The 12,835-nt window shown below is 40.2% G+C and overlaps 1 protein-coding gene across 1 annotated transcript; it reads right to left on the bottom strand.

Moving 5' to 3' along the window:
• Nucleotides 1-2,124: 2,124 nt before the first annotated feature.
• LOC107472283 (uncharacterized) lies at nucleotides 2,125-2,847 on the bottom strand. Its single transcript, XM_016091823.1, has one exon. It carries the CDS (start codon nucleotides 2,845-2,847, stop codon nucleotides 2,125-2,127), a length of 723 nt encoding a protein of 240 aa, XP_015947309.1.
• Between the last annotated feature and the right edge of the window lie 9,988 nt (nucleotides 2,848-12,835).

The raw sequence follows: 12,835 nt of genomic DNA, 5'->3' as shown, positions 1-12,835 counted from the left end.
TCTGATTGCTAGAGCAATGCTTCCTCACTAAGGGTTGTAATGCACTCTTCAGTTGGAGTTTTTGGTGGAACACCAAACTTAGAGCCCTATATTCACCCTTGAATTTTTTTTGGTGTGTAACACCAAACTTAGCTCCTCACACTACAGAGAATCCAACTTGAAATTTTTATTGAAAGACTTATGAAATGAGAGTTACCTCATGTTGGGTTGCCTCCCAACAAAGCGCATTTTTAGTGTCGCTAGCTCGACGATTCTTTCCTTAGTTGAGGTTATACTTCTGTTGTTGAGCTGGTGTCACATGAGTTATGCGTTGAAGTGTAAGTGACCTCCAGAGACTCACCCAAATTGGATTACTGTCTTCGAAGACTACCTTGGCTTTCATGCATAATCTAAAGATGGTGCTGGGGTACCAAAGTCTAGCACCTGAATCACTTTTCTCTGCTGACTCTTGAATTCCCTCAGCTATGATTTTGTGCACATTGATGCCTCCACCCTTTATTAAGCAATGTACCATAGTAGCTCTAACGATGTTGACCTCAGAATTGTTTGCAGCTGGGAGGATAGATCGTCTCACAAGCTCAAACCATCCCTTAGCTTCCAGGATGAGGTCTCCTCTCCTGATGAACCAGGGCCTATTATCCGAATACCTTTCCTAGTCAGATCCCACAATACATATGTCACCTACAATTTCTTCCAGTTCATCATTGTCGGGGCCATTATTTATTCTTTCTTGATAACCGTGCTCAACAAAACGTGGTGATTTCAGCTGGAGAGCCCTTGTTATGGCATTGGGGCTTAAATCCACCTCTGTTCCTCTTACGTAGCTCTTGAAGGTGAGGGCCCTAGTCTTGTCTTCTCTAACCATATTTGCATAGAATTCCTTGTGAGGGTTACATTAATCCTTATTTCCGGATTGGTGATCTTTTGCCAACCCCTTTGTTCAATCTTCTCTCGAATTTGTGGACATTCATCTTTGTTAAACTGGAATGTTAACTCAGGCAGTATCTTTTTGTTCTTTATTCGTTCGAACTCGACCTCATGGAAGGCTATTTTGAATCTCACTCCATCGAAGGGGATGCTCTCCACTAGTTCCTTCCTCTTTTGCCTCTTGGAGCTTGATAATGCCATAAGTAAAAATTGGTTTTTGAAGGTGGTGAAGGATATGAGTTTGAAAATAAAGTTTGGATGGTTTGAGGTAAGATGTGTCTTAGAGGAATGTGTTTTGAGAGAAGGAAGAGAGGTGAGTTGGATGAATAGTTGAGAAGGGTTAGAGTGGTGAAGGTTCCTTATATAGGCCGGTGGTGAGAATTGAACGTGTAGATTGTTAGAGAAATTCAATGGTGGACGGTTGGGGTTTGGCACAAGGTGAGCACAAGGATCATCATATTTATGAACTGATTGCATCGGTTTCCATGATGACCCTTTCTCATCCTTGCATGGCAACATTTTCCAAGGGGTTCTCCTTGAAGACAAGTGTATAACCCCCTTAATTGAAGTGGCCGAACCTCCTTCCATTGATTGTTCCATCAATCTACTCCAACCCCCCTTTTTTCATTTCCTATACAAGATAAAAGGGGTACAAAAAAAATTAATTGAATTTTTGGTGGGAAGATTTAAAATATGAACTAGCTACCGAAAAAAAAATTTTTTTATATGATCTTCATGAAGACAAAACAACTGACTTCTTTTATGCTCATATATGCACATTGGTGAGACCAAACTTAGTTTGTGATCATGTGGTGTTTAAGGGTTTAATCAAGACTCTTAGCCCAAAATGACATAATTTGTGTTCATGCCATCTTAATGTGCCTTGAACACCAAACTTGTTATTCACTATATGTTGCATATAAGGGTTCTGTTAAATGTTTGTCAAAGTTGTTTTGAAATTCATGATCTTACTTTATTAACTAACACTAAAGAATTTAAAAGAAGGGATAAGAATCATGGGTTACTTCCCATGAAACGCTTCTTTAGTGTCATTAGCTTGACGTTTGGTCCTTGTCAAGGTGGCTGATAGTGCTTGAAATCTTCTCCCCTTGCAGTAAACCTATGTCCATTGGCCTTGTTGATAAGCTTCATATGTTCTAAGGACAAGACTTTGTTGATGATGTATACTTAAGGTAGCTAAGACGGGGTGGTAGAAAGATGAGGTGGGATGGTTGGATAGTGAGCAGAGATCACTTTATCTCCTGGGGAGAAATCCTCTGTAGGGATCTTCTTGTTTCTCCACCTTCTGGGTACTTTCCTCCTTGTTTCCATTAATGCTGTCTTGCTGTCTATGGACTCTTTTTCTAAGAACTCCTTGTTGCTAGCTTTAGATGACTCTAGTGTGCTTAGCTCTCCTTGAGTTACCCTTGAATGAGGTTCTTCCTGAATATATGGCTTCCCAACCAATGGGGTTTCCAATTGTGTTGTTTGTGCTTCACTGTTTGTTTCTTGCATCAGTGTTTCATTATGCCCTTCCCTTGATTCTTTGTTTTCTTGACTTGCTTCTTGCCCTAAATTGAAGACATTGAAGGTGAGTTGTTCATCATGTATCCTTAAGATTAGCTCTCCCAGTTCCACATCTATAAGTGCCCTAGCAGTGGCTAAGAATGGCCTCCCTAAGATGATTGGATGGAGATGACTTTCTTCCATCTCCAGGATAACAAAATCTGTTGGAAGATAATAGCTCCCAACCTTTACCAGCATATTTTCAACTACTCTTATTGCCTGTTTTTGAGTTTTGTCAGCCAATCTAATAATTAGATCAGTAGGAGTTAGTTCATTGATTTGGAGCTTCTTCATGAGGGAGAAGGGCATTATGTTGATGCTTGCTCCCAAGTCACAAAGTCCCTTATCAATCATTGTTTGTCCTATGGCACAGGGAATGTGAAAACTCCTTGGATCCTTCTTCTTTGTGGGTGGCCCTGGTTGAATGAGAGCACTGTAATCCTTGTTCAACTTTATTGTCTGTCCACCCTTCAATGGACTTTTTCTGGCTAGGAGCTCCTTTATATACTTGATGTAGAAAGGCATTTGCTGGAGGGCCTTAATGAATGGTATATTTACATCAAGAGATGCAAACATATCGAGGAACCTTGAATACATTCTCCCTGCTACACCACCTTTAAGCCTTTGGGGAAAAGGTGCATATGGGTTCAATACCTCCTTCTTCTTCAGCTCTTCCTTGAGTATGGGTTGAAGTGCATGGCTTATTTCTTCCTGGTTTTCCTTTCAATCATCTTGGAGGTGTTCTACTACATTCATACTCCCCTCATCACTTGTGGTTATCATCTTACATTCCTCCCACCTTACTTTCCTTGTTTCTCCCCTTGGATTCTTCTTTGTGTCACTGGGAAATCCATCAGTGGGTTTGGGAATTTGTTGAGATAGATACCTGACATTAGGATTTTTGCCAGTAAAGAATTTCATAAAAACAGTCGCATTGTAGATATAGTCTCTAAACCGACAGAAATCCCTTTGCACAAACGTTTTGGTTGTCACAAGTAACAAACCCCTTTTAAAATTGATAATCGAGTATTAAACCTCGGGTCGTCTTCTCAAGGAACTGCGAGGAAGGTATATTCTTATTATTGCTCATGAGTTTGTAAATTGGGGTTTTGGAAGTAAGGTTGGAATATGTTATATGACAAATAATTTAAATGGCAATTAAAAATGAATAAATACTGTAAAGCAAACTTTTGGGAAAGGTATGAGAAATTGGAGGTCCAACGTAGTTATCTCTCTCAACTATAAGGAAAGTTGAATCTAAACTCCACTTGGTCAACCTTTACTAAAGCAAAGGAAAGTCAAGGGACTAATTAAATTGAACTTTGAATCCTATTTATTTTCTAAGAAAAGGTTGGGATTACTTAAGTTCAGCTCAATTAGCAAGATAACGATTATCAAATATGTTGAGTTTAATAACTGTTGAGTTACTGATTTCTTAACCAAAACCAAAAGGGGAAAAAGTAAAATTGCTAGAATAATAGAGGTAACCTTAGATGGAAGGCAATAGTAACTTAAATCAAAGAGAACAATCTTAACTGAAAATACTTCAAATATCATTAATTCAAAATAGAGATCTGTAACATGGAATAATTCATAAATCAATTCAAATATTAAAAGCAAATAAATAAATAAAAGTAAACTGAAAATAAAAGAACATTAAACCTGGATCCAGAGTTACTCTCAAAACAAGAAGAAATCCTAAATCCTAAAGAGAGAGAGAGAATATCTCTCTAAACTAAATCTAAATCATGAAAACTAGAAATTGGCAAGCTCTCCCTAAATGGATGCATTCCTCCACTTTATAACCTCTAATCTATGCTGTCTGTGCTTGGATCTGGGCCAAAAAGGGCTTCAGAATCGCTGGGGGCGTATTCTGTGAATTCTGATACGTGACCTCTGTCACGCGTCCACATCGTGGGTGTTCTACTTGAGGCGCGCGGTCGCGTCAGTCATGCAGCCGCGTCGCTGCTTCTTCGCTTCTGGCACGCGATCGCGTCGTCCATGCGATCGCGTGGATACCAGTTTCCTTAAAGCTCCATTTTGCCTTCTCCTTCCATTTTTGTATGTTTCCTTTTTCATCCTTTAAGTCATTCAGCCTTAGAAAACCTGAGACTACTCAACACACTAATCATTGCATCGAATGGAAATAAAGGTAATTAAAACAATTAATTTTAAAGCTTAGGAAACATGTTTTTCACAATATGACATAATAAGGAAGGGAAAGTAAAATCATGCAATTAATGTGAATAAGTAGGTGAAGGATTGAATAAATCTCTCAAATTAAGCACAAAAGAACTCATGAAATATGGGTTTATCAACCTCCCCACACTTAAACACTAGCATGTCCTCATGCTAAATCCAAGGTAAATAATTAAGGTTAAAGTGATGGAATGTTATGAAATGCAACCTATCTAAATGCATCTACCTAATGAGTCATGCAATTCTAATTTATCCACTCATATATAAAGCCTACATGTAGTTAAATTATTTCGCATTCTCAAGGAGTTATATATACATATATAGCTAACCCTCAAATAATAACGCAAGTGAGATGAGAAAGAAACATTAAAACTTGCAAGACAATTATTAATTTGAATAGAGATAAATGTTAATGAGCTATTGAACCCTTACTGGATTTTGTGTTTACTCTCTAATCACTCAGTGTTTATTGGGTTAATCACTCTATTCTTCTTTCTATTCTTCCCTTCTATAACTTTGTTTTTCGTCTAACCAATCAACAATTATAGAACATAGTCATACCAAAACTCATGAGGTCTTTAATCAAGGTTGTAATGGGGTCAAGGTAAAGGTAAGGATATATGTATAAGGCTAAGTGAGCTAATAAGTGAATCCTTACTTAGACTAAGATCTCATCTAACCTACGTATTTAGTAAAATAATGCTTCTTTACCTATTCTCCCTATTTTCTCACTTTTGATGTGACATGCTCATGTTTCAGTTCTTGTTTTTATCCCATGTGAATTTATTTTTATTTTGCGTTGGGGAGTTTTTTTTGTATCTCCTTATTTACATGCTTGAAAAATAACCCTTTTTATTTTTTTTTTTTTGAATACACATGGTAATTTTAATTAATTTGAATTTTCATGAGCATGCTTCCCAAAATTTTTGAGTTGCTTTATTCTTTCTAATTTTTCTACCTTTTGTTTTTATCAACTATGTTCCCATAAGGTTTCCCACATTTTATTCTATTAATAATTTTCTATCTTAAGCTAACCAAGGATTCACTTGGGATTTTCTTTTGTTTTTCTGCTTAAGGCTAGTAATTTGGATAAATAGAATAAAGAGGTTTTAAAAGGCTCAAGGGGGCTAACAAAGGTGATGTAAAAGGTAGGCTAATCTGGGGTAAGAGAGCTAACATCAAAAAAAGGCCTCAATCATTATTTTGGGATGTACCTATATTCTACAATCGGACATATAGACTAAAACAAAGTAAAGAACACCAGAATAAGAAAGAAGGTTGGAACACACAGGAATAAAAATTATGGTTTGAATGTAACCATACAGTTAAGCTCAAAACTCACAGGCTCTGTGTTCTCTAGCTGAAAAATCATTTATCACTTATGTATGTCATGCAGGTTTAAAAATTCTCATTATTCTCTTAAAAAGTAATTTAGGGTAGCCTTTGAAATTTTAATGTTTCTCCTTGATAAAATGTTGTCAGTTTAACTACATCATGTACTACTATATATACAAGGTTTTATGGATCTAAATTTATTATGTTCAAGTTCCTAGCTTACTCTTTATTATTTTTGTCAATTTAAACTAAGCTATAATTAAGCTATCTTATGTCAAAAGGGTAAACTATACTAATTGATCCACTAATAAGTTAGAATTGCAACTAAACTAATGAACTAAATAACTTAAAAGATTAACTAAAAATGCAAAATGCAGAAAATAGAGTAACAATACACAAGTAGCAATGAATAAGTACTCAAAAAATAACAAATAAAAGAAAAAAAAGAGAAAAATACAGAAAAGTATCCAAAATAAAAGAAAAGTATGTAGTGGTTCACCAAGATAAACGCCAGAGATGGCGACCTCCCCACACTTAAAATGAAGCATCGTCCCCGATGCTCAATCAAGCCAGGTGTGAAGGAGTGTCATCACTGGTAAGGATGGTAGCTGGGGTCTCTGTGGTGGTGGTGGGTTGAGAGTCTGGCTGCTGTAGAGGAGGGACGGACTGGATCGGGATCTCCGGGTCTGCAGCCTCAAGCTGATGTGGGACCTCCTGGTGTGGTACAGGCTGTTCTGCACCTGCCTGCTGATGAGTCTCCGCCTGGGGCTGAGGCTCCTCCTCGTGCTCATCCTCCACCTCCTCTGATGGCTCTGATGGTGTGTCGGGCTCGGAGGGGATGTCGGCGCCCTATCTGATCATCAGCTTCAGATGCGAATAACGTCGCCTGCTGCGACGCTCCAGTCTCTCATACCGGCGCCTGTTACGGCGCTCCATCTGATCGAGCTGGCGAAATAGGCGGTGCACGAGGCGGTATACCGGCTCAGGGGCAGGTGGAGCTGCAGTGGTGGCAGCAGGTGCAAAAGTGGATGAAGAGGGTCCAGCAGACGGAGGGACTGTCTCATTAGTAGCAGTGAAAGGTGGTGGTCTGTAGCCCAAAGCGAGGAAGTTCCTGCTGTGAGGAATGATCTTCCTGCAGTCTGCCGCTGGTGGTCTCTCATCGGCATCCTCCCATGGCACATCAGCTCGACGACCTAGCTGTGTAACCAGGTAAGGAAAGGGGAGGGTGCCTCGGACGTGGACCCTGGCCATATAAAGCCGGATAAAACGTGGCAAGTACAGGTCCTTACCCTTCAGCACACACCATAGGAGGGTGATCATAGCAGCCGGGATCTCTGTCTCATAAGTACTTGGCATCACAAAGTTGCTCAAGATCTGATGCCAAAGCCGAGCCTCATCATTTAAGTACACTCTCTTGATCCCACGAGACATAGTGGTGTCCTGACCCATCTCCCAAGGAACAGCAGGGTCGAGAGCTATCCGGGCCTTTACAGCATCCCAATCAAACCTCATCTGGCCCATGTCCTCCTCAGCCTTTGCATAACCATCAGGCTGGTCAGATTTGGCTGGGAGCCAGAGAATGTCCTCTATGGCCTCTTCAGTGACCAGAATTTGCTTTCCTCTCAGGTTTACTGCATCTAGGGTAGTAAGGTAGTAGTTGCAATAGAATTCCCGTACCCAAGATGCATTGACCCCTGTCAGTGCTCTTTCCAAAAAGAACCAGCCTCTCTGCTTGATTTGCTCAGTGGTGTACTGCTGGAGGGCTTCTGGAATCCTCAGAGTTCTCTCCAGGTATAGATTCCTGGAGTTTGCAAATACCGGGTACTTCAGCTCACAGTACCAGTTTGCAAATTTTATAGGATCAGTCGAAGGGAGCAGCTGGTCAGCTTTTTCCTGCGGTGTGAAGTTCTTCTCCCGCCAGGAAGAATCGTGCATGAGGTCAATAATGGACTGGGAGGAATCTCCTCGCTTGCGCTTTCCAGTAGCCTTGCCTTTCCCTTTTCTCTGTGAGACAGACATCCTGAAAAACAGAAAACCAGGGAATGGATAAAATAGGGAAGCAAAAGACAATAAAAACAAAGGAAACTCAAAGCGGCAAGGGAGAATAAGGAAAATGAGTAAATGAAATGTGATGGAATATATATTAAATGGAAGAAATCGTCAATATGCCAAGGTGAGAAAGTTAGAGAAAGGGAAAATAATCAGACAAGAGAACCCAAGGGTTAGTATGGTAAAAAAAAGGAGTTAGTAAAGTAAGTGGCATAGAAAAATTCCATATAACAAGGATTCACAGGTAAGAATAGAAGTACTCATAATCGAATAAAGAAAACAGGGTGATGCTGATTCGAATAAAAAATAAAGAAGGCAAAAATTGGAATCAGTGAATCACAAATGCAGTTTATGAACCAGGAAACAAAAAGGATAAGAAAGCTGGCCATAGCATTCATGAATTGGTTTGGGTAAGGTAGAGTAAATCAGAGTTTAGAAATGCCAAACCAAAACAAGAATGAAAACAAATTAAAAAAATTTAGGCAGCATTCCGGCTAAAATTGGATTGTCCCGGAAAATAAACAGCAATCACAGTAGTTTAAAAATAAAGCTGCATGTACATAAATGTAAAATAAATATAAAAACACAATGTAACAGCAGCAACATACAAGAAATGTAGCATATGAATTAGGATTATAGCAGCACAGAGATGCACATAGGATAAAACAAAAGTAAGAACAGTGCAAGTAAACAGACCTAGATCCACTAACCACAGCCTAAGCTACCTAACAACCTAAAAATCCACTAAGACTATCTATCCTAATCATGAACATAAACGGGAAAAAGAATACAGAAAAATGACAAACGGATAAAAAGGGCTACGTATTGCGGAACCTGGTAAGCGGAAGGGGTGGTGGCAGCGTCTGGGTGATGGGGCGGTGGCGGCTGGGAGGTGGTGGGTGGTGGCTAGAGGGAGAGGAGGCAGAGAAGGGGAGGAGGGTTAGGGGTTGGGGGCTGTGCAAATGATAGGGTTCGCGTGGCTAGGGGGTTATATTTTTGGATCCACGCGGCCCCGTGGGGCACTCGGTCACGTGGTTAGGGTGAAAAATGAGAGGGACACAATCGCGTGGGGAGCGCGATCGCATGAGAGGGGGAAAAGAGGGGTGACGCGATCGCGTGGGTCACGCGATCGCGTCGCTGGAATTCATGCTAAACGCACGACTCCAGCGCCGTTTCAGCGCAACTCTCTGTCTCCTTTTGGGGTGATGGGCAATCCATGCGACGCGATCGAGTCGCTCACGCGGTCGCGTGGGATTTGGTTTGGGTAAGGGACGCGATTGCATGGTGCATGCGATCGCGTGGGCCAATTTGTGCGAATCGCACAAGGGCCGCACGATTCCAGCCCAACTTTCTGTTCATTGGATCCTTACGCCGATATGTATATCACGCGGCCGCGTGCATCACGCGGTCGCATGGGTGGTATTTTTCGCGATTCGACGCGATCGCATGGGGCATGCGGTCGCGTTGTGCACCCTTTTTTTTTTTAGCTGAAAAATGTAGGATGCAGTGATTAACATGAATGCTATGCATGATGCAAGTTCATCACTAAGAGAACTAGACTTGTGACTATCATCATCAAGGGAAATTGCTTCCTGGATTATTCCGTCTGATTCCTCATAAACGACTTGCTTTGGAGATTGTACTTTATCCTCCTTAGCATCAACTGTGATGTCCTTGACGGGGTTCTCCTCAACTCTTGATTCCCATGAAAGTTCAGCATCTCCTAGATCTTCAACCAACTCTTCTTTTTGAATAATGACAGCTTCTTATTGTTCTAGTACAAATTTATTCTCTGTCTTGTCCACTGGAGTCTCTAGTATTTCTTCCATGCTACGCTCTTCGTTAGACTGTCCACATGGAGCTGTGGTTGATCCTTGTATATTTGAGCGCCTAGAAGCCCATTGAATTAATGCTTGCTCCAGTTGTTGAACGGTTGTTTGAAATTTAATTACTTTTTCTTTGAGGTGATCCTCTGCTTCGCGGTTTGCTGGACTTAGACATGATACAAAGGGAAGTGGTGATGATTGGGAACGATTGGATTGGTATTGGGGCAAGGAAGGATCATATGGTGGCGAATGGTGAAGAGAAGCTTGTGAGTGTGGTGGTTCAAGGTTATGCTGAAAGGACGGTTTATATGTACGGGGTGGGGCTTGTTGGTAGTTACAAGGTTATCCACCATGTCTTTCAGCTGGGTATGCACGGTAGAATGGTCTTTGTCCAGGATATCTTAGAGGGTGTTGTTTCCAAAGAGGTTGATTAGATCCTCTTGGTTCCATCCATCTTTGATTGGTCTGACCTTGATTCACCTCTTGGCTCCATCCATCTTTGATTGCTTTGACCGTGATGCATAGTCCTGTGATAGCTTCCATTCCTTTCAACAAAATTGGAACCAAACTCAAAGCGAGAGGGGTGAGAATTCATAGTAGCTATCATAAATAAGAAGGGAAAACAAAAACAAATAAATAAGCAAAAGAAAAGTATTTACAATAACCAATAATAAGGCACACGTTAGCAGTTCCCCGGCAACGGCGCCATTTTGACGTTAGGATTTTTGCCAGTAAAGAATTTCATAAAAACAGTCACGTTGTAGATATAGTCTCTAAACCGACAGAAATCCCTTCGTACAAACGTTTTGGTTGTCACAAGTAACAAATCCCTTTTAAAATTGATAACCGAGTATTAAACCTCGGGTCGTCTTCTCAAGGAACTGCGAGGAAGGTATGTTCTTATTATTGGTTATGAGTTTGTAAAATGGGATTTTGGAAGTAAGGTGGGAATATGTTATATGACAAATAATTTAAATGGCAATTAAAAATGAATAAATACTGTAAAGCAAACTTTTGGGCAAGGTATGAGAAATTGGAGGTCCAACGTAGTTATCTCTCTCAACTATAAGGAAAGTTGAATCTAAACTCCACTTGGTAAACCTTTACTAAAGCAATGGAAAGTCAAGGGACTAATTAAATTGAACTTTGAATCCTATTTATTTTCTAAGAAAAGGTTGGGATTACTTAAGTTCAGCTCAATTAGCAAGATAACAATTATCAAATATGTTAAGTTTAATAACTGTTGAGTTACTGATTTCTTAACCAAAACCAAAAGGGAAAAAGTAAAATTGCTAGAATAATAGAGGTGACCTTAGATGGAAGGCAATAGTAACTTAAATCAAAGAGAACAATCTTAACTGAAAATACTTCAAATATCATTAATTCAAAATAGAGATCTGTAACATGGAATAATTCATAAATCAATTCAAATATTAAAAGCAAATAAATAAATAAAAGTAAACTGAAAATAAAAGAAATCCAGAGTTACTCTCAAAACAAGAAGAAATCCGAAATCCTAAAGAGAGAGAGAGAATCTTTCTCTAAACTAAATCTAAATCATGAAAACTAGAAATTGGCGAGCTCTCCCTGAATGGATGCATTCCTCCACTTTATAACCTCTAATCTATGCTGTCTGTGCTTGGATCTGGGCCAAAAAGGGCATCAGAATTGCTGGGGGCGTATTCTGTGAATTCTGATACGTGGCCTCTGTCATGCGTCCGCTTGGGTCACGCGGTCGCGTTGTCTGGAGCTTTTCCTTGCCGTGCGGTCGCATCGGTCACGCGTCCACGTCGTGGGTGTTCTACTTGAGGCGCGCGATCGCGTCAGTCATGCAGCCGTGTCGCTGCTTCTTCGCTTCTGGCACGCGATCGCGTCGTCCATGCGATCGCGTGGATACCAGTTTCCTTAAAGCTCCATTTTGCCTTCTCCTTCCATTTTTGTATGTTTCCTTTTTCATCCTTTAAGTCATTCAGCCTTAGAAAACCTGAGACTACTCAACACTCTAATCATGGCATCGAATGGAAATAAAGGTAATTAAAACAATTAATTTTAAAGCTTAGGAAACATGTTTTTCACAATATGACATAATAAGGAAGGGAAAGTAAGATCATGCAATTAATATGAATAAGTAGGTGAAGGATTGAATAAATCACTCAAATTAAGCACAAAAGAACTCATGAAATATGGGTTTATCAATACCCTACTTGAGACTCCAATCTCTTGATGTTTTCTCCTTGGTTTTTGATATTGGCTCTCACTTCTTCCTTAAACACCTTGTTGTCTTGGACTTCTCTACATAAATTTTCAAGTAGAGCCTCAATCTTTGAGAGCCTATCATTTTTTAGTGATGGTGGGTTGAGATTAGGTGGTTGAGAGGGTTGGTTAGGTGGGTGTTGATAGGATCTTTGTGAGGTGTGTTGGTGAGTTGCATTGTTTTGGAGTTGAGGTTGTGGCGTCTCTGATCTTGACCTTGGTCTTGTTGATTTCCCCACCCAATGTTGGGGTGATTTCTCCATCCAGAGTTGTAAGTTTTGGAGTATGGATCATGGATTTGTCTAGGTAAGTTTCCAACATAGTTGGCTTGCTCCCAGTCACCTTCTTCTCCTATATTCACTCCTTCTTGAGCTGGTGATGAAGTGATGGATGCTGCAACTTGGTTTTTCTCCACCTTCTTAGTAAGATCTGCTAGCTGCTTGGTGATTATCTTACTTTGAGCTAGCAATGCATCAATGTGGTTCAGCTCCATTACTCCTCTGGTGTTACTTCTTTCGGAGGCATAGAAGTAGTCATTCTCAGCAACTGTTTCAATGACATCTATGGCTTCTTCAATGGCTTTCTTCTTGTTTAGAGAGCTTCCTGATGAATGATCTACGACCTTCTTTGACTCATAGGAAAGACCTTCATAGAAAATGTGAAGTTGAACCCATTCATTG

This window comes from Arachis duranensis, chromosome 2 (genome assembly GCF_000817695.3).
Source record: "Arachis duranensis cultivar V14167 chromosome 2, aradu.V14167.gnm2.J7QH, whole genome shotgun sequence".
Taxonomy (NCBI): Eukaryota; Viridiplantae; Streptophyta; class Magnoliopsida; order Fabales; family Fabaceae; genus Arachis; species Arachis duranensis.
Note: the sequence above shows the minus strand (reverse complement) of the source record. Positions and strands in the feature narration are given on the sequence as shown.

Excerpts from the sequence above, each read along its gene's own strand:
- LOC107472283 (XM_016091823.1), bottom strand. The coding sequence starts at position 2,847 with ATGATTGATAAGGGACTTTGTGACTTGGGAGCAAGCATCAACATAATG.